Here is a 23,085-nt window from a genome sequence, read left to right on the forward strand (position 1 = left end):
TAGTGGACATATTAAGCAAAAAACTAAACTTCAAATGTTCCCTACAGTAACTAATTATGTTGACTGAATGGTGATAAATATATAAAGAATACTTCCTGGCTTTATTATGCACAGTAAGATTTGTATTGATTGGACTGGAGTGTGAGAAGTCAATGCACCTAAAAACAGGCAGGCTTTGTTGCCAACATCATTTGCCAAACAATGTGAATAGCACAATCACACCACAAAAGAGAACAGACGTGGCTAAATGAAGGTGTTGGATCCGTCAAACTATGCCACACTGAAGCTATTTGAGAGCACTGAGCAGTCCAACGATGAACTACGGCCTGTAGCGTAGTGGTTAAGGTAAAGGACTGGGAGACGCAAGGTCGGTGGTTCAAATCCCAAATCTGCACAGCCGTTGGGCCCTTGAGCAAGGCCCTTAACCATGCATTGCTCCAGGGGAGGATTGTCTCCTGCTTAGTCTAATCAACTGTACGTCGCTCTGGATAAGAGCGTCTGCCAAATGCCAATAATGTAATGTAATGTAACAAATACAGTCAATGTTGCAGGTCTGTTTCTGCATGACTTTTTATTGTCCTGCCAGGAGAAACAGCTGCTTTAGGCGTGTCAGTCTATACAGCATGGAGAATCCATGAGAGTACTGCGGTTTATAAGTAATAACAGTAATAAGAGCAATAATATTAATAACAGTAATAAGAATACTGAGAACCATGTTATATGGAAAGACACTTAATGAAATACTACAAGAATTATACCTAACAAGAATCAGCCAATTACAACCTCACAAAGTTCAAAAGGGCTTACTGGGGTTGTAGCTGGCAGACCTCGAGATACATGTCAATGATTCAGTTATTTTAGATATGTTTTTGTTTTTTTTTTAGAAGCAAAATCCTCCCATTTTTTGAAGGTTTTTTCTTAGATATATACACATATTTTACAATAAAGACTAGTTACCTCCACCAGATGAAGATAATGATGAATATGCAACTACAGTATGACAGCTGTAATAATTCTGTCAGTATAAGTAAGAGCTCAAAGGAAATTCATGGATAGTACCTGATAACCAAAAATTGTCAGTGTTGTTATCATAATCACCATCAGCCTCCACCTGTTTGAGCACCATCATCAATATAGCTCTTCAGAAAAGAGGTAAAAATATAAAATGACAGATTACAATAAAACGTAGAAGAGCTTTCTTATCCTCACCCATTCTCTTCCCAATTCCTCTCTCACACGTCTGACAGACAGTAGAAAAATACAAATGAAATATTTGAGGCAAATAATGAAAAGGTGAGAGAGAGAAAGAAGAATAACACAAAGTCCAGGTTCTGCTCTCCTTCTCTCCCCCGTCAGGGTCTCAAGTCCTCTCTCCGTACGCTCCAGACCAGTTCCTCCTCCTGCATTCGGTGAATAAAGGGATTCAAATCCATAGGATTAAAAATCCATCTTCCCAACAATTCCGCAGATGTCATAGATTCCCATCATCAGCCTTTTTTAAGCCTGCTTGAGAAAATATTGTCAACACCCCCCCCCCCCCCACATATACAGCCTTCCCTTTGTTTACACAAGTCTCTGGCCCAGCCACGTGCAGCCCTGGCCCAGCCACGTGCAGCTCTATGAGTTCAGGTGCTCCACTTGAATGGCAGAGGTGGAGACGGTGAGACAGAGGTCCTTGTGGGCGGCCAGGTCAGCCACGCTGACGGGTTTGTACTGGATCTCCCCGGCGGACACCGTCTTGTACTGGTGCAGGTCGAAGGGGCAGGGCACGCTGTCGGACTGGGGGTAGGCGCCGGGGGTGCTGGCGCTGCCCTGGGTCTGGCCCTGCCTGCCGCCCCCCGCCCCGGCCTCCGGACGCTCTGCCCGGCCCTGCCCCCCTCCCTGCCCCCCTCCCCGCCCCCCTCGCGCCTGCTGTGCCTGCTGGGCCGCCACGGCTGCAGCCACCGTCAGCGCGTCAGGGCTGTGCTTCCGCATGTGCTTCATCAGGTACGTCTCCTGTGAGGGACAGAGACACAGTCACACACCTGCAGCACACACACACACACCTGCAGCGCAGCACACACACACACACACCTGCAGCACACACACACACACACACACACCTGCAGCACACACACACACACACAAACATGCATACACACACACACACACACACACCTGCAGCACACACACAAACATGCATACACACACACACAATTATGCATACACACACACACACACACATACACACACAAACACGCACACATATACATACACCCACACAAACACACACACAAACATGCATACACATATACACACACACACACACACACACACACACACACACACAAACATGCATACACACACATATACACACAAACATGCATACACATATACACACACACACACACACACACACACACACACAAATAACAAACGGAAACGGAACGGAAAGGACTAATGGATATGCAATGGGGTTGGACATGAGTAATACATTTTCCAAACTCCCAATAAACCAATCTGCTTACGCACTAAAACTACTGTCTGATTTCTATACTGATTAGGCCACTTAACTTCAGGATTTGGGAACTATTGTTTGGGAAACCTATAAACATGCACATAGGGTATGCCTGCACTCACAGAATATAAGTCTTGGATGTTTAATATTGTTCACATTTTTGCCTTTCAACAGTTTATCAATGAGCTATTTCTGTTCTTTATGGGCAATCTAAAATGGCTGTAAAAGTCTGCCTCTATAATAAAGGACACAAAAGACTCCTTGTATCCCACTGGGTTGTTGTCAGTACAGCACAATAGCTAGAGGATAGGTACGGGTTTATAACCTGAATGAAAGGATCAGGGTGGCAGTGAATAGGCGGAGCTCTGCAGGGAGGCAGGGGGAATGAGCCAATGAGGAGCTGTGAGCAGTGCGGCGCAGGGGGGGCGTACCGAGGTGTAGGAGCGGTTGCACAGACCGCAGGAGTACAGCTTGGCGTGCTTCACCGTGTGTGTGGACAGGTGCACCTCCAGGCTGGCCGAGTCCGTGTAGGCCCGGTGGCAGTTGTAGCACTTGAACGGCTTGTCCTTATTGTGTTGCCGACGATGAGACTGAGGGTGCGACGCAAATAAGAAAGCAAGAAACCACAAGCGTGAAAATCACCGATACAAAAGCGTCAGCATGCCAAGGGTACATTTTGTTGCTATTGGAGCGTATCAAGAGCAGGGCAGAAATAGCTGGCAGTTTGGAACTGCAGGTATCTGGACTTTAACATGTTTTATGAACCTGAACGTGAACAGATAAGATTACCTGAAGGTTGGAGAGCTGTGTGAATGCCTTCTCACAGCCAGGGTGCACACACTTATAAGGCCTCTCCCCAGTATGAATCCTACAGAGACACAACCCAGAATCACCATCTATAACCTGCAGATAGAGTGTGTACAATCCCCTCCAAAAGTATTGGAATTCCTTTATTTTTGTAATACACTTAATACTTTTGTTTAGATGCATTTCCCTGTAAATTGGCAGACAGAATGTTTTTGTAGCTGAATTCATCCTGCTGCTACCATCATGAGTTAGATCATCAATAAAGTGAGGCCACTCCAGAAGCAGCCATGCAAGCCAAGCCATGACATTTCCTCCACCATGCTTCCCAGATGAGCTTGCATATTTTGGATGATGAGCAGATCCATTCTTTCTCCACACTTTGGCCATTCCCTCACTTTGATAGAGGTTAATCTGACTCATCAGTCCATAACACTTTGTTCCAGAACTTTTGTGGCTCATCGCTGAACTTCTTTGCAAACTATAATCTTGCCTTCAGATTCTTACTACTGATGAGTAGTTTGCATCTTGTGGCATCTATATTGCTGCTCTTCTTCGAACGGTTGATTGAGATACCTTCACTGCTGCTTTTTGGAGATTGTTTGTGATGTCACTGGCTGATGTTTTGGGGTTTTTCTTCACAGCTCTCACAATGTTTCTGTCATCAACTGCTGTTGTTTTCTTTGGTTGACCTGTTTGATGTCTGCTGTACAAGCTGTACCCAATACTTGTGAAATGGCTCTAGGCTGCGTTTCCCGAAGCCTTCTTAACGCTACGTCGTTCTTAAGTTATACCTTAACGTTTCAGCATGTTTCCAGAAACGTTCTTAGCTAAGTACGCCTTCTGTAAGTCGTCTGGACCACTCTTAGCTATACCTTATCGATGTTGTCAGCTCACTCCACTAGTGGCCACCACTGTTACGACCACAAGCTTCTGAAATCAGCTGTTGCTCTTAGTTACATCTCAAACTGTTAAGCAATATGTACACTAATAATTCTACAGTTGTAGTTGGCTAATAATATTACTAAAATACCACATGAATGGTTTTCATGCAAATAATAAAATTGTATATTTTGAAGGATGCATGTTGCACTTTATTGAACATGTTGCCAAATTAACCTTTAAAATGATATTTATGAACTGACGATTTCCCACTCTCTTTGTGGGCAGGAGTGATGTTTAACCATAGTTTTTCTTTGTTTTGTAGGACACCGCTTTTACTGAAAACGTCAGCTAATCAGAGAAAACAGTGAAATACACCAGTAATGTGATGGTGCTTCTGCCAAACCAACCCTGACTGCAAAGTCATTTAAGGCACCACGAAAAAGATATTAAAATAATGTAAATAAAGCATGACATGCCAAAGAAGGCGTATTGCTAGCTGGCATAGCGGGACGAGGTGTGATACCACAATCTGATTCTAAGCAACCGCCTAAGGGATAGTTTGGGGAATACGCCAAGAGAAGTAAACAACTTTAGTAAGGTATATCTTTCGAGTCTTCGTAAAACACGAAGAGACACCGTTAAGCTTTAAAACGGCTTGCTTTTCTCCCAAGGACTGCTCTCTGGTCTTCATGTTGGTTTACCTTTTCTAACACAAATTGTGGCTTCACAGACAAAAACCAAGGCTAAAACCAAGAGTAGACATTCAGAACAATTTATTGTTTAACCAATCAATCTAACAGGACACATCTGGGCAACAGTAAACACCTGTCAGTCACATGTTCCAATACTTTTGCTCACCTAAAAATTGGATGATCTGATAAACAACTTATAATATATGACCTTTTGTAACAAATCTCGATTAAAATATCAGGACATAAAAGATGAAATTCAGATCTGTCATCTCCTGTACATATTTTGACCTCAAACTCAATTGTCTTGGTGTATAGCAAAAACAAAGGAATTGACCTTGCTGTTCCAATACTTTTCGAAGGGACTGTATATAGTCTGCAGAGAAGTGTACAATATGTACTCTTACTGCAGATCATACATAGTTTGCAGAGAGTAGTGTTCACTATGTACTCTTACTGCAGATTATATATAGTTTGCAGAGAAAAGTGTTCACTATGTACTCTTACTGCAGATCATATATAGTTTGCAGAGAGTAGTGTTCACTATGTACTCTTACTGCAGATTATATATAGTTTGCAGAGAGAAGTGTTCACTATGTACTCTTACTGCAGTGAGCACAAATGCAGTATGCAGAGCAGTGTGCACTTTAGACTCAATATTTTGTTTTTCTATCTTACTTAGATTTATCTTTTACCGAAAAATTGGTAGAAAATATTCGTCATAAAACACTGTTCTCAGAGTCACTTAATGTTTACCGAGGACGTGATCAGCGTAGACAAACAAAAACCAATATCTGCAGGAAGCCTAGCCCACATATCATTTGTATGTGGACCCTTAAAGTGCAGTACTCTGTGAGAACCGGCAAGACTATTCATTAAAAGTTTGCCGTTAAGTGGAAGGAAAAAAAAGACACAAATACGCAGAATACAATGAGAGAGGAAGAGAGAAAGAGAGATGTATGAGAGACAGAGGGAGGGAGAAGTGTGGGTGTTGTTAGGTCAGTGTTCCCTGCTGGTGTTACCTGCCGTGCTGCTGTAAGTGGCTGAGCTGCCTGAAGGTTTTCTGGCAGTAGGAGCAGGTGTAGGGCTTGGCCCCGCTGTGGATGCGGATGTGCTGGGCCAGGTAGCTGGAGTTGGCGAAGGATTTGGAGCAGTGGGGGCACTTGTGCGGTTTGGACTCTGTGTGGTTTCTAACGAGAGAGAGAGAGAGAGAGAGAGAGAGAGAGAGAGAGAGAGAGGTGAAGCACCCGGGTCAAATCGGCCGTGAGCCCAACAACAAAACCTCCTGTGTCTATAGTCGTGACACGAAGGACACAAACACACAGCAAGCACATCCACCTCTCCATCTCTCTCTATGTCCCGTCCCCCCTACCTCCCTGGCTCCCTCCCTCCCTACCTACCGGCTGCTTTCAGATACGGAAGCTCCCGATTCCAGAATGTTCTACGGGCAGTATGGAAGGACAGACCTGCGCCTATTTGCCATTTGAAAGATGAAAACGAACGCTGTAACGTTCCAGACACGCAAGAGTGAAAGGTCCTGGAGGAGGTGCACTTGGGGAATGAGGCTGAGTTTCTTCAGGGACAGAATTTTTGAGGGAAACGGGAGAAAAACACAGAGGGTATGGAGGGAAAAACAGGGATGAAATATGTGAAGCGACAGATGCCACAGCAGACGCTGCTAATCAATTTATTTTCTCGCTGTAAGACGTGAGATGTGAAGAGAGATGGGAGGAGGGCAGGAGTGGGGGAGGGGAAAGAGAGGGAGGAGAGGAAATGGAAAACTTGCATTCTGATCTCACAAGCGCTTCTCTGTGTATTTCTCCAATATTTAGAATGGACACTCCGGCTATGTTTGAATATTTGTGTCTTTGTGTTTGTATACATTAGTGTCAGAAGTGGCATCGAGGGAGGAAGGGAGGGGGGAGAAACAGAGAGAGAGAGAGAGAGAGAGAGAGAGAGACAGAGAGAGAGAGAGAGATGCTGAACTGAAACACAGAACACAGACTGACAGGAGCAGAGAAGACGTTCCATGCAAAAAACTAATTGTTTCTAAGAGCCGATTATATACAACACCACACAAATGTGTACTCTTAATAGTTTCAACTTAATGAATAAAAAATGCATTTGTGTGTGTATTTGCATAACACATATGCTTATGCAAATACACAAATATTTTAAAATGAAGCAGAAAGAACAGAAAGTATAAGTCTTATTTATCTTAGGGATGTGACATTTTAGCATTTTCTTCAGATGACGACTAACTTGCATCTAACTTGAGCACTATCCTTAAAGGCGTTTCTACAGCAGCAGACCCTCTCAAAGCGTCACAGAGCCTGCGTCGCACAGTGCTCTTTGATAAGATAAAAGCTTGGTTTGAACGGTTATCAAGTACAGATCTAGCCTTTCTGCAATCCCCAGTGGCACTTTGGACAGAGGGAGGGGGGTATCGGGGTTGGGGGTAGGAGCAGTTGTGGAGCAGTGAAGGGGGGTGGGAGACATAGACTGGACCATAGCTTTGACCCTTTACTATCGCAACATCAGATTTTCAGATTATGTTTTTTTGTTTTGTTTTTTTATGATTAAGAATGTTCCAGCCAGTAACCGTTTACTCAAGTAAACAGTCCCACCCCTAATATATGTAGTAATAGCTATATGTAGCAATAACAACGCACATTGAAAGTTAATGTCTTGATAAGTCAAAACAATCAATTGCACATTTCATGTGTACATTCATTTTACACATGTAGAAATTCCGGACCTTCCAAAAGCAACTTGTAAGAACACCACACAACCCACATCCTGTGCAGAGTAACACTCCACTCACGCAATACACAGGCACACAGAAATCTCCAGTTACACTCCACACACAAACGCACTCCACACAGTCACTACCACCACCTACTACAAACACACACACACAATTCACATGCGCACACACACATACACACAGGCACAAACATACACACACACACACACACACACAATTCACATGCACACATACATACATACACATAGGTGCACACACACAATTCACATGCATACGCACAAGTGCAGGCAAAAACACAAACACAATACACATGCAAACACACACACACACACACACACACACACACAAACCACCCACAAACAAACACGTACACACGCACAAACCTACGCACATATGCATGCACACACACACACACACACACATACCTGTACACACACACACACTCCTGTACACACACACACACACACACACACACACACACACACACACACGCACACGCACACGCACAAACAAACAGACGCAGCCGTGCAAAGGGAGAAAAAGGGGCACAGAATCACGGCCTCAGCAGGCACAAAGGCAAACCCTCCCTCAGAGCTTGCGTTAACACATAATTACAGTGGGCTCCACAATTATTGACAGCCTTGTTAAATATGCACAAGAACTGCTGTAAAGTAAAGAATCATAGTTATTGACATAACCTTTATTTTCCAACTTGCGGAAAGTAATGCGCTCTATTAATGATTCGATGGAATCAACTAAAGTCTAAGTCTGGTTGTGGTTTTTACTTCACCATTTCTGTGTGGATTTTGATGTATGCTTGGAGTCATTGCCCTGCTGGACAATCTACCTACTACTAAGACTCAGGTTCTTACCAGAGGCAACCAGATTTTCTGCTGGTACTTTGTTGAATTCATTGTGCCATTGATCTTAAATAATGCCCCTGGACCACTGGCAGCAAAACATCAATGACCCACCACCATATTTGAGGGTAGGCATGAAGTGCTTCTTCTTGTATACAAACACGCAAACACGTTGATAGTGTGTATGGCCAAAGTATTCAATTTTGGTCTCATCTGACCATAGCACTCTTCCAGTCCTAATTCCAATGGGGTTTGGCAAACTCAAGATGCTTGGTCTTGTTTATTGTGGGTTTTCTGGTATGGAGGTGCCATTTTATGTTCTGTTTTTTTACTTGGTGACCCCAAGACACAACCGATCTCTGCTATTCTTAAACTGCAACCCTTGGGTTACTTATGGCCTCCCTCAATATCTCCGTTATGGGGATGATACGCAATCGCATCCTCTTCATGTCAAGTTTGCAACCACTCCATATGTTTTATGCCTTTTTATTATTGCACTTACAGTGCTAAGCGGTATGTTTAACCGTTTATATATGTTTTTGTACCCTTTACCCTACTCAGTTAACATCTGTGTATTCAGAATTGAGTGAAACTGGAAGTGATGGAATGACACAATATAGTTCCTTTAGACTGAGATTAACTAAATTAAAGTAAAATTGTATTGCCAATTTCAATTTGCTTGATTTTATTTACAATAATTATGTTCCAATCATTTTGGTACCGATGGTTTTCAGAAAAAAATAAATGTATTGAAATGAAAGTATGTAGTTTTCCCATATGTTTGAACATTAAATATGCCAATAATAATAATGGTGGCAATAATTCTGGAGCCCACTGTATGAATTTGTCATGCAAACAAAGAGAGAAAAGAAATATACTGCGTTCTATGACAGCAGAAATTCAAGGTCTTTTTTTCTTTTCTTTTTTAAACAAAGGACAATGACCCAAACATGAATCACAGGAAAATAATTACTCCTGTTTCTTTGAGCCAATCATCTTCCGTGTATGAGATTTGTAATATTCAGAATTTTTAAACAGCTGTTGATTTCATTGCAAATTTTGAAGAGAAAGCGCTAAAATTTTTTATTTCAAGTCGAAATGTCTGTAGCTTAAGATAATGCAATTGAATTGTTTTCTGTGCGTGTTATCTTTGTATTGTAGCCAATTAAAACTCTGGAACATCAAAAACGTTACTGCCTGTGGTAAAAAAGAAGGCTATTATTACTGCGGTAAGGCTGTCCTGTAAAAAGTGCATTCCGAATTACCTCCTCCACAAAAAGCTGTCAAAGCCAATTAAAAAGCGACATTTTTCATTCCTGCTGTGGCACTGTTGCTATAATCATCAGGCGATCAGGTGCCATCTTGTACGATAACAGGTTATTCATGTTTGTCACTGTTGGCCTTTTACAGTTGTATTTATATTGCTGATTACTTTCTGCCTGTGCGAGGGCATGCTGCATATTTACTGTGTTATTATTTTGGGTTTATTATGGCACGAATAGTAAGCCTGTTTTTTCAGGACGCAAGTGAATTTGTGTAAAATACAGATTTTGAAATGTCCTGCGTTCCTGGTTGACTAGCGCGAGCTCTGTCCCTGCGCGAGACTCTCCCGTGCCACTTGGGGTTTGTTTGCGCACACTCCTGGCAGACGGGCCTCCTACCGTGTGTGCTGCTGTAAGTGGCTGAGCTGCCTGAAGGTTTTCTGGCAGTAGGAGCAGGTGTAGGGCTTGGCCCCGCTGTGGATGCGGATGTGCTGGGCCAGGTAGCTGGAGTTGGCGAAGGATTTGGAGCAGTGGGGGCACTTATGCGGTTTGGCCTCTGTGTGTGACTTGGCGTGGATCTGCATGTCTGACTTGCTGAAGAAGGTCACCGCACACATCCTGCACCTGTGGGAGGGGGGGGGAGGCAGTGAGCGGGACTCCTTGGGTTAGAGGAGGAAACTAGTGTCACCAGTAGGCTTAGGCGAAGGTTTGCAAACAGAGCGAAATGCAGCCCAATGACCAATGAAAACCGATGGAGAAATGAAACTAGACAGAAACAAACTGAGAGAATGAGAGAGAGGAAGAAGTGAGGGGGTAGTGAGGATGTGTGTGTTCAGTAAAAGTCAAGGCCATCAGTGTGATGGAAAGAAAAGGCCGCAGGGATGCAGCCAGCGTGCCAATGATTTATTTGTTGTCTGTCTTGAACAGAGGCTTGTGCACCTTGGCACATGTGTCGTGCTGTGTGACAATGGGTGCAGGTTGTTCCCCTTCAAAATATTTTTCTCCTACCGGTATGATTTGCTTCCGTCTTTATTGCCATGGTCTTCATCGTTAGAGAGGTCGTAAGGGTCTGCTGGGTGGTGCTGCAACAACGAATCAATGAATAAATAATAAATACCGAATGAAGGCTTTTCACAGTAATATTAATAATCATAATTTGTCATTTAGCTTAGACTAAGCAGGGGACAATCCCCCTGGAGCAATGCAGGGTTAAGGGCCTTGCTCAAGGGCCAAACAGCTGAGCAGATCTTATCGTAGCTACACCGGGGCTTGAACCAGCAACTTTCCGGGTCCCACACCTGTCCTCCCGCTGCCAGGTGTGCCAGGATCAATGCATCACTTCCTGCAGGGAGGGTGTGACCAGCGATGGGACCGGCCCGAGCTAGCTCTGACTTCTTCTTTCTGCCCCTCTTTGAGGGTGTGGGCATGACAACGGCCGGGGAAACACTGGCATCTTCTTTCTTGTCTGAAACAAGGAGGGGGGAAAAAGGTAAAATAAGGAAGGATAAAAATAAGTGATTGGAATGAGCCCAGGTTCTGGTACTCATTCAACATGGACTCCATTTCCCATGATCACCTTCACCCAATACTGTAAGTCATGCCAAACATATGGATTATTTCATTCAAACACAGTAAGCTCTCAAGTTCAGTTGACATTAGCCTCCAGGCTATTTGAGCCAACTGCAGAGAAGAAAGCTGAGCCACCACCTTCTCCAAACCCAATCACAAGAGCTTTGTGCTACACATGATCAATTTCATCAATGCACACTTTCCGCAGCAGTAAATTCCTGATACCAAAGCATATCGACTGACAATCTGAGTCTCCCAACAAGTTGTGCCTTCAGCCTCTCCTTCAGCGCTCCTGCCTGGAACAGCCCCTCTGAGGCTGGTTAGTGCACCGATCTGTGACATCCCATGTGGTGTAATTTCCTCCCGCCTGAATCAAGGCTTCTGCTGTAGCATCAGCATCTGCAGTGCCTGACACTCAAGAGCCCAGCCTGCGAGCGAGAGCCCGCCGCACAGGCCTGCAGCCAGCGCTAAAACATGGATCTTAACGCAGGACATTATAGCGTGCTAAAGTGAAACGGTTTTGGCACAGGAACGGTCAGTTAACACATCGTCGTGTTTTGCAAAGGTGTCCTGCTGAGAGCAAACTGTCAAGCTTACACAACACGTACCATGCTCAAGAATTACAGGCGTGACATTCCACGGCATGATCGGTCTCAACAATCTTGCCAGATTTTTAAACACAAGGTGTCATTTGCACCTTCAAACTAAATCTCTTAGTCTAAATTCCTTGCGTACCATTGAAACTGTGGTAAAACATCAACTGAATGGTTACTATAGTTATACTATATGTGTACAATAGCTGAGGCAAGTACAGTACAGCCATTTCATCAGTGCAAGTTCAGTCAACTGCTTCCTCAACTTCCACACCTGCAGGGTTTTTCCTCTTCTTTGCATCCCTTCTCTCTACTTTTTATTAATATCGGTAGTTTTTTCAATCTCATTTAATCACAGGTTATAGAGGTTGGCAAGGCAGGGAATATGGGCATGCGGTGGATTGCGGTGTGGTGTCTGTGGAGAAGAAGTGTTTGATAGTCAGCGACAGGGGTTAAGGCGTGTAATTAGAATTGCAATGGGGGACATTGGAGATTACTCTCATTGCTGTGATTTATTCTTGGTATTATTGTAGTTGTTACTCCTGTTATCATTTTGTTATTTAAAAAAGAAATAATGTTACTTTCTTCTTTTTTTTGTATTGTACTTATTGTACGGACATGTATTATACAATGTTTATATACTTGCACATTTCTGTTAAAAGTTGGGTTGGTGGAACTTCCACGAAAGCAGCCTATTCTTTGGAGGGACCTGTCTTGGGATCAATATTGTGAAGGTTCTTTTGGAACTGTTGCTCCTTGTTTCTTCTTTTCTTCCATTTTGAAAGCCCAATCAAACTCATAGGTTCATCTCATCGCTGCAGTAGGAGAGTGTGTGCTACCTATGAGTCCACCAGCCCAGCTTCGCAGGCATTGTATCCAAGCACTTTGCTTCATGTGAAGTTGGCACGGGCAGAATACAGACCGCAGCCACTTGATTTATCACACCAATTGCCGGTATGAAATGAGGCGAGGCTACAGCTGATTAGGTATCACACAATCACATCGCCGAGAGCTTGGGACACATTGCAGATCCAGTGTGCAGCTGGCTGAAACACCCTGCAACCTCCCATCAAAATAAAAACATCTGAATTAGAATCTTTTTAGTTGAGTGAATTTATATCAAACGTGTTTGTCTCGAATTTTTCCATCTGAATAAATGAGCTATTGAAAAAGTTTAAAAGAGAAAGATGAAATACCAGAACTGATAGTGTGCCAACTTGGAAAGCACATTTTTATTAGTGTTAATGTACAATGTGTACTGTATGTTTAGGTGTGTTTTCAAGTTCTGCTTAAAATAGCTCCAAGCCAAATAAGAGTATGATTTTTGATAGGCCAAAGTTTTTCAAGATTATATTCCCAGGTACAATTTCCTGTGAATAACTTTGAACTATGATGTCATGTTTTTTTTTGTTTTCAGATCATAAACAGGATACAGGAGCATAGTGGTAAAAAGGAAATTAAACTGTTGACAGATGTGAAAAACGTGCTAATGTTCAGCTAACCCCCCAGAGCTTTACCTGCCACATCTGCCCTCCTGCCTAGCTACTGAAGACAGGTATTGGCATGTATGAACAGCTCATATACATACATTGTTTGTTTCATGAAGTATGTAGACAGACATGTAGTAGATATCATTGCCTGGTTCAGGGAGAGCACCTATCTATATTTCTACACGAATACATTACTGTACAACAATATGCATGAAAAATCAAACACCGGTGTTGATAACTAAAACTTTCACCTCACAATTTTACTTTATTTTTTTCCCCAAACAAAATATTTTCATATAAATATGAAAATTCTCATAAACTCACTAAATCCTCCAAAAAATCTCCAACATATTGCTTCTGGTTGCATTCTTGTTGCTGGAATTCCAAAGAAATGAAATCTACAATATTATATTACCAACGCCTTCCAAAATATTTATCTTGCTGCTTTTGTACAAAAATTGGGGCACCCCTGGTTAAAATGTCTGTTACAATGAATATGTATGTGATCGAAAGCAAACCTGAACTCTAAATGGTACAAAGTTGAGACCTTTCTGGAAAAATGTTAAAGCAAGATTACTTTTTATTTTAATATTTTACTGTTTATAAACTATAAAAAAAAAGAAAAGGGCCCTGTGCAAAAGTTTGGGACCCCTTTTGGATTATTGTTACCTTTTTAAAAAGATGATTACTTTTGCCCAGACTCAGGTGATTTACTAATTCCAGGGCTGAACTTTTTATTCTGAAGTAACTCCATGCCTTCTAAAGCAAACACAGGTCTAGCTGTTCAGAGGACAACAATACAAAAAACCTACTTGACACAGTTGCCAGAAAGAATGACCTCAACACAAAATTGTGTCTGAAGTATGCAGAAGAAGGTATGTTTGGCGAAAAAAGAACACCTTGCCAACTGTGAAGCATGAAGGTGGATCCATTATGCTTTGGGGCAGCTGGGGGTATAGGAAATATTGTGCAAGTGGAAGGAATTAATTCCACCAAATATCAAGATATTCTAGAGGCTAATGTTCAAAGGTCAGTCTAGACATTGAAGTTGAAGAGAGGTTGGGTTTTCCAGCAAGACAATGATCCAAAGCATACCTCAAAATCAACCATGAACTACCTCCAGGAAAGACAGGTGAAGGTTTTGGAATGGCCACCACAGTCCCCAGACTAGAATATTATTGAAAATCTGGGGAGAGATCTCAAACGTACCATACATCGGAGGACAAAGAATATTTCTGGAAGCCATGAAGAATGGGGAAAATGACAAAAACAAGAATTGAAAGACTCTTAGCTGGTGACAGGAAGCACTGTACAAGTACTAACTGACAGGGTTCCCAAACTTTTGCGCAGGGCCTTTTTTTAATGAATTTAAAAATGCAAAAAAACTTGCTTTAGAATTTCAATAAATGTGTCGTGTGTCACATTAACATTGTACCATCTAGAGGTCAGGTTCACTGCTGCTCACTTAAGATATAAACTGTAAAAGGCTTTTTGACCAGGGGTGCCCAAATTTTTCGCACACTACTATATGATTGTACAATCCTTTAATGTATTCCTATATTTCTTTCGACCAAATGATCTATTTCCAGGTAAAATCTCCTGCAAAGAGCTTTGAACTATGATGTCAAGTAGGAAATCAACGAAGGAAAAGGAAAATAAACCACAGAAAAACTAAAGTAGAAAAATATAGTGCACAATCTTGTGGGTTTTATGAATGCAGTGGGCTACACACGCATGCCTTTCACCCCACCCAGCATTATGCATATAAGAGCACAGCTGCAATTCCAAGGTTTGCCTCAGAGTGCTCTATTATTTGCTTGACTGTGAAAATGGCCGGTGAAATCCTTTCAGAGTGATTTGTTTTCTGCTTCACAGTGCTGCGTAATATACTATTTCCCCCCCACAAAACGCGTTTGCCACCAAAATGTTTTTGTGCGACTCCATGTTGTTATTTTTCATATTACCTCGAAACTTCAGTGAAAGAAAGTTATTTACTGCATTGCAATCAGTTCCACTGAAGAGTGTGTAATAATACGCTACACCTGTATTCCAAAAATATACCTCTGCTCTCTGGGGGTTTTTTGCTGCATTTTGGCATGCTGTATTTAGCATTCTCAGTGGATCTTTAAAGCAACAGTTTAACTCCTGAGATTAGCATACATAATACATCCTTTTACAGACCCCAGCAGAGTAGCCTTGCCATGACACCAACTATTCCAGCTAGTGTAAACAATGGCCACTGTTGCTATGCTGTAAATACTGTGTGTCTGTGTTATGTGATGGTGTGTGTGTGTTGGGGGGGTACTCACTGTGGCTGTAGAGGTAGAGAGAGGAGGGACGGCCTGTCTCTGACAGAAATGGAGAGAAGAGAACACGCTCAACACTCCGCACTCATTCCCACCTCACCTTCCCAGTGAGGTTGGCCGTGGGTTACAGCTGGTGTTAGTGACCCATTTGGTAGCCTCACCATCGGCACAAAGTTGGGTTACAGCTGGTGTTAGTGAGCCATTTGGCTAGCCTTACCATCGGCACAAAGTTGGGTTACAGCTGGTGTTAGTGAGCCATTTGGCTAGCCTTACCATCGGCACAAAGTTGGGTTACAGTCGGTGTTAGTGAGCCATTTGGCTAGACTTACCATCGGCACAAAGTTGGGTTACAGCTGGTGCTAGCAAGCCATTTGGCTAGCCTCACCATTGGCACAAAGTTGGGTTACAGCTGGTGTTAGCAAGCCATTTGGTTAGCTTCACCATCGGTACAAAGTTTGGTTACAGCTGGTGTTAGTACTCCATGTAGCCTCATTAAGGGTAAGCAGTTAGGTTACAGCTGGTGTCAAGGCAGCATGCAGTTATTATAGGAACTAGGGATGTGACAAATCAGTGGTTTTTGTATACGGTTTACCATCCCCATTTTGAAAACGCTTAACTGTGTAACCAATACTGCTTATGACCACTAGGGGTCGTATCTAGTAGCCTACTGACAAAAAAAATTATTTCATTTTCAAACTTTATTTTTGGCCATCTTAAAGTTGTTTAATTTAAATGTCATCATTGTAAGTCAGATAATAGCATAATTGCCAAATTGCCATAGTGCTCACAGATGTCCAGCAGTCTAATTAAAGCCGTGTAGGCTACATCGCGTGTCATTTTTTTTAAATGCATCGGTTATAATGATCATTCTTTGTGTTTCCATCCCTGTTCCCTGTGGCTTCTGCCTGACAGCCTTGATTGCATTAAATATGCCCAATCGGCTGCTATTGAGAACTTTGTCACAGACAGGGTTGTGCACCCACAATGCCGTGGTCATGTTAATGTCCAATATTCGCGTGATATACAGTAACGTGCTAACACCGTATTGTGGTGGCGACAGAATAAATCTGGTAATTTTGTCAGGGAATCCGACTGAAACGCTGTAATATAAAAATTGGATTTTGTACAGATACCATAGTCGCTTGATCTAATGGTTTTACTTCATGCACATGGTTTCTATATGGCTTATGTTTGTATGTAACAGTAAACTTTGCCAATCTATTTCATTTCATACTGTGCAGGGCAATCTTTGTGGTGACAGGATTAATATGGTCTTTTTAAAGTAGGGAATTTTCGCTTTCAATATCCGATGGATATGATAGGCTACTGGTCTAAGGACTTTTCTTTTATGCCAACAATTCTACTTTATTTTAGAAATACGGTAGTTAAACTACACGGTACTGGAAAATGTAGGTAAGCTAGCTCTGTCCAACATTAGATATGCAGAACACAACAGAAAAAAAACGTTAGATACGTTTATTGAACATTATATGAAAATATATTTGGCTAAGTACGCAGCCAGAATCTTTCTTATAATTGTCCGACCAATTTGTGGGTTTTGTCACTGGTGGTGAAAGCGCATTTATATTAAACTGAGCTTACCATTTCAGTAAACGTGTACAACCATTTAAATGTTTAACCTTTCACACCCCTAATAGGAACACAGAAGTGTTATATTTGCTGTTGGAAGGTGAGATTCGAACACAAAGTGTGATTTTAGAAAATCGCAAGGCAGGGAACAGCGAATTTTGTGCCGCCACCTCAGGCTATGGCTACAATTAAAAGTAAAAGCAATCGATACTTTCTTTGTAGCTCGTTCTGAAGTGTTGAAAGAACACAGTCGACCAAACAGAAAAAAACGAGCTACTGCTCCTGGCAGGCCGTCAGGCTGCTTCCCTCCAATTACCTCATTTATCCTGCCTGCTCATTTTGTCTGGGAGGATGAAAATGTTAATGCTACTGTGTTTGTCTTCTTCCAAGTCCCATTTGCTGCTTGTTATGAAAAACGGCTGCTGGATCCTGCTGTTCCAAGGGAAAAATGTCCTTGCCAATCACGATCCACCTCACTGGCTGAACTTGTGAATCTCTACACCACACTCAAATCGAAGATACATTTCTAAAATTGTGTGAACTCAATTTATAGGTGCTTGCAAGATCAGTTATCGTTGCTCATAAACGCCTTACACACTAAAGACAGAGTACGGATTCAGCATACTTGCACTGGATTTTTAAAAAGGATCACATTGCGATTCAAATTGCGATTCATAGTGTCTATAAGCAGAACTGAAATCTGCAGTCGTCGGTGCACGACAGAAGGTTACGGCTGCTTTCATTGGGTGGTCAGCCCAATGAAAGACTCTTAGCACAGTTACCATGGTTACCAGTGTTGTCCTGGTATTGCAGGTGACAGTGAGAGTGGCGTAAAAGTCAGTAAATGGGAGGGTTATGTCACGATATGCACACTCCCTAAAGTTGGCATTAATATCAGTTATTGCTAGTGCCAGCAAGCTGTAGTATTAACATACAGTACACAGTGATACGCTGGTTGGTATCAGACTGCTACAGGGCTACTGCACTGCAGATGCAGGGAAATAGACCTTCAACAGTGGATGCCACTAAATCACAATGCAGCATACCAAAGTGGGCGTGACCTGTGCTAAGCTCACAGTCAGTAGTACAGCACAGGGATTTACCTGCGTTCGACGGGTGCAGTGCAGACACTATCATGGTGGTTGTGGGAGGCCCGGAAACAAAAGACTGTGACGAAGAGGGAGGAGAGACCAGTGTGCCCTGGGGGGTGGTTATCACCAGTCCCGCTGAGAGAGGAGAGAGAGGAGATCTGTGACACATACCACAGGTACAAATATGGAGACTGATTCAGAACACTTAGCTACATTAACTGTGAGGGAGGGTGGCACAGACTAATGTGTCAGGAGGAAAGATTTGAGAATGCACTTAAGTTCAAGCGATAATGGGCTTGAGACACATTCCAAAGGCAGTCAAATAAAAGTTAAATACAATTAAAAAATTAAAAGTGAGAAACAGTTTGTCTATAATTGCATTAAGAGAGCGCACGCACACACAAGACCTGGGTCAAATGTGTAATTGTTTTGGAATCAAATACTTTTGTGCTCACTTTTTTCAAGAGTATATTTTATAGGTTTCAATACACCAGACAAGCTCAGTAAAGAATAGAATCCAAAAGAATTATGTATTTGACCCGGGTCTGAAACACACACACACACACACACACACACACACACACACGGCCCCTCTAAAAAGCCCACAGACCTGCGGTCATAATGCCTGTGGACGGGACAGGCACTACGGTGATGTTCTGGGAAGTGTGCGGTGGGTGCAGGTGCCCTCCGCCCGCCAGTGAGCCTCCTCCTCCTCCTTCCTGCTTGGGCGCCCGTGACCCTGCCGCCCCAGCGTCCATGGTGACGGGGCCTGGCACGGTGAGCACTGCCGTGGGGTAGTGGGAGGAGGAGTGAGGGAAGGAGGGGTTCTTGTCAGGGCCCAGTTGCTCCTTCATCTTGTTCAGGAACATGGCGTTCTCAATCTGGAGTGCAGGGAACGAGTGTGGGTGGCCGGGTGCACGGGTTAAGACCCAATAACAAAGGGACAGAAGGAAACAGAGAGGGGGATATGGGACAAACGGAGAGAAATTAAAGAGCAGCAGGACAAACACACACACACACACACACACACACACACACAGACAGGTCAGATGACAAGGAGCAATTATTCAAAAGACTGGCCATAGTTCGCTCTTCTCAAATAACATGAAAATAACTGTGGGAGCCACCAAAGTAAAGTATTTCATAGTTCGAAGAAATAATCATTATGTATTCTTATTTACCAGTGGTGATGTCCATACCTGTCCTTGCACTGTTGGAACGGGAGACCAAAAGTATGATGAGTTAAAATGGGAATCTTCCATCATTCCTACAATTGAAAAATGAAATGCATCAACACCGTAAAGGACATTAACAACAGTCTAAATGTGTCTATCTTAACCTATATGGGGCAATTGTTCTGGTCTATCACCACAGGAGAACTAGTAGTGGTGAGTGAGATCTTACGTAATACAAAAGTATTATGTAAATGTAATTAATTATGATGGTGATTATTATTCTCGTTTGCTCAGTATGTTCATCCAGGTCGCTCAAATAGATAGCTATTAATAGAGTGGTGTGTGTGTGTGTGTGTGTGTGTGCGCGCGCGCGCGAGCGAGCAAACCAATACTCACTTTTCACTTTTATCGTATTTAACATTTGACTCTCTTTGGAATACGTCTGCAGCTCATTAGCAAACGTTTTAACTTATATTAATTTTCAAACTGCCACTCTTTAACACATTAGCCTGCTACACACTTATGTGTTTTAGCTCAAATATCCAACAGCTAGTTAACCAACCATTAACTTGTGTGAATCAGCGCATGAAGTAGTAATGTAATGTAATGTAATTACTGGAAGAAACAGTTGTAGTCATTTTTAGTCAGTAACATATGGAGATATATTTCACAACAACGTAAGGAAACAATGGTTAAGTCACTCAGAACATTTCCTAGCTATCCATAACAACACACTATTTTAACTACATTTGGCGATAACGACAGATAGCGGGCGAATTCATGATGAGATCATCACTCAATAGGGGTTTAAGATAGCAAATAAGCATTCTCCAGTTATGATTGAGTAGCAATGCCCGCAGCTGTAAAATAGAGCGAATATAGGCCAATGTTAGCTAGCAGCTTAGTCTAAATGTTACCAACACACAAACGAAATTAATTAATGTGTAACTAGTAAGCTTGTCAAAGCGAAGCATCTTAGGTAGCTAGCTTTTGGAACGTTTTGGGTAGCTAGTATATTTATAGTCTGGAATATAGCCAACTAACGTGTGTCAGACTGCGATCTATAGCGATAAGAATGTTTGTTTTATGCAACGTTAGGGGACATCAAGCATCATCTTGTCTATACAAAATAATTAGCTAGCTAAACAGCTAGGCTACTCATCTAACGTTAGTTAGCAAGCTATTGAACAGAGGGGCGTAGCGGGAGATACCGAACTACAAAGCTAGCTAGGTAAACACCTAGGTGTTAGCTAACTTATACATCTTATTTGTGCAACATAGACATTAGCTAGCCAGTCAAGAAGCTAGTTAAATTTGTTGGAGAATTACACAGCTAGCCTTTCTGCCTCCAATATTTTTAGTTTAACTCAACATAACTTATATACATGCATAGCTAACTAGCTAGCTAAATAAACTTCCTCTTGAAAACAATATGCTCCCTGCGCCTCCATCTCTTCCCACGTTCGGCTCTGTGAAAAAAAAAAAAAAAAAAAGAAGGAGAAAAAAAAAAAAAACTCGGGGATAAAAAAAAAAAAAAAAAACGAACAGCGAAAAAAAAACAGTCGACGCCAAAGCCCCGGTGTGAGGCGCAGCCTCAAGCAGACTTCCGGCTGTCGAGACACAGAAGAGACGCGGCTCAAGCGAGTCACAGAAATTAACACAGAAAAAAATTAACCAAGTGGGAAATAAGTGGAAGTTACCGATGCTGGCGACTTTCTCTCCTTCCCGGGGCTCCCTCGGGCCGGGACAGTTCGGAAACTCCGTCCAAATCCACCCGAACCCAGAAATTCACCGAGTTTTTTTTCTCTCTATTTTTTTCTCTTCACTTGCGGGGCTGCCCGACTCGTCAGCGCCCCACTTCCGGCGAATAAGGTCAAGAAACAAAAGCATACTGGTTAACGCTGAAGCGACTTCCGGTGAATTGGGTCGAACCTTCTCCCGTCTATGGTTCGGAACGGCATCGTTTTGACTTTGTTGCAAAGCTTTAAATGGCAGTTCCACCTACCGCTTTTTGTAAATTAAAATATGATGTTTTATTAAAAGCTACACCCTAACACAAAGACTGCATCTATTGCCATTGCTGTGTTGTATCAGGCGCCCGTATTTGTTTGGAATTGTTTGGAAACAGGAGTTAGCATATGAAACTGGGTCACTTTGATGGCAAAGCAGGGATGATTTTGGAAAAAAATGACCAATAGCTTCACCTCACTGTACTGAAATGAATGTGCATGGCCGTCAGGGGGCGACACATAATTAAAAACGCATCAATGGCAGTAATGTGGTTTTAACGTGCACTTGCACATCAGTAATAATTTAATATTAAAGCGATCGCAATATGGGTCTTCATTTTATTTCATTGGTAATTTTATTTTGAATGACGTCAAATTACATAGCAATTACATAGCCCCCCACCCCCGCATTTCAGGGGCATGACAATGGTTTGGATAAATGGCTTCATAGGCATTTCTGATTAGTCGTGTGTGCTCAATTGCTTATTTAGTGCCGGTAAAGGACAGCTTTCTAGTCTTGATTCTTGGCTTTTGATTGCCTTTGGAGTGTTTTCTGTCAACGTGACGAACACAGCTGTGCCAATTACAGTCAAGTAAGCCATTATGAAGCTGAGAAATACGAGAAGAGGCATTGCCTAAACCTTAAGCTTACCAAAATCAACTGATTGGAACATAATTAATAAGAAAGAGAGCACTGGTGAGCGCATTAATTGCAAAGGGCCTGGTAGGCCAAGGGACACCTCTGACGTTGATGATCAGAGACATTCTTCAGGAGGCAGGTGTGTGTCTCAGTGACTGTCTGCAGAAGTCTTCACAAACTACACAAACTACAGAGCAACAAGCAAAACTACTGGCAAAAACAAGATGACCAGTTATGGCTTGCTAAGAAATACCTAAAAGAGCCCGCAGAGATCTGAAAAAAGGACAGATGAGATTAAACATTGACTTGTATCAGAGTGAAGATGAAAGCAATGTGTGCTGGTCAAAAGGAACAGCCAAACCCCCCCCCCCCCAGAAGGGAAATAGTCAGAAATTGCACTCCAACTCCAATCGCACTCCAAGAGGTGGTGATTAACCATCTACTAATCGAAATTGTAGGTTTCTGTCCATGTGATTAAAACATTTTTATTTGAAAATCACCAACATGCTTTTAAACACATACCAGTTCAACAGTTCAGAAGAAAGGGACTGGTCATGATCCAAAAACACCCCTCCCTAGTTGTGTAATGGTTTAGGCATGTACTGCCTAAGGCTGTCACTGGGTCACTCATCTTCACTCATGATGTGACAGCTGATGGCAGCAGAAAGATGAATTCTGAAGTGTACAGAAACTTATCTTATCTGGTCAGATCCAACCAAATGCCTTCAAATCCACTGACAGCACTTCACCTTGCAGAGTTTTTCAGGGGCAAAAAATCGAAAGTTCTTGACTGGCCAAGTCATTCACCCTACTTAAATAAAATTTAACTTGCGTTTCACTTGTTGAAGACAAGACTGA

General features: G+C 42.4%; 1 protein-coding gene across 6 annotated transcripts; it reads right to left on the reverse strand.

Moving 5' to 3' along the window:
• Positions 1 to 552: 552 nt before the first annotated feature.
• Positions 553 to 21,530, reverse strand: znf384a (zinc finger protein 384 a). Of its 6 annotated transcripts, none has more exons than XM_061255216.1 (12): positions 21,279 to 21,530; positions 19,585 to 19,670; positions 19,014 to 19,284; positions 18,416 to 18,538; positions 15,726 to 15,764; positions 11,063 to 11,229; positions 10,773 to 10,846; positions 10,164 to 10,388; positions 5,898 to 6,065; positions 3,287 to 3,365; positions 2,929 to 3,087; positions 553 to 1,995 (listed from the first exon to the last, which is right to left on the reverse strand). In XM_061255216.1, the coding sequence occupies exons 2-12, from the start codon at positions 19,666 to 19,668 to the stop codon at positions 1,618 to 1,620; spliced, it is 1,767 nt and encodes a 588-aa protein (XP_061111200.1). In that variant the 5' UTR covers positions 19,669 to 19,670; positions 21,279 to 21,530; the 3' UTR covers positions 553 to 1,617. The 6 variants fall into 6 exon arrangements, with proteins under 6 accessions (XP_061111200.1, XP_061111201.1, XP_061111199.1 ...); XM_061255217.1 differs by having other exon boundaries at positions 19,603 to 19,670; positions 21,279 to 21,529; XM_061255215.1 differs by lacking the exon at positions 21,279 to 21,530 and adding an exon at positions 19,975 to 21,040 and having other exon boundaries at positions 19,603 to 19,670.
• Positions 21,531 to 23,085: the final 1,555 nt, after the last annotated feature.

Source organism: Conger conger, chromosome 9, assembly GCF_963514075.1.
Source record: "Conger conger chromosome 9, fConCon1.1, whole genome shotgun sequence".
Lineage (NCBI taxonomy): Eukaryota > Metazoa > Chordata > Actinopteri > Anguilliformes > Congridae > Conger > Conger conger.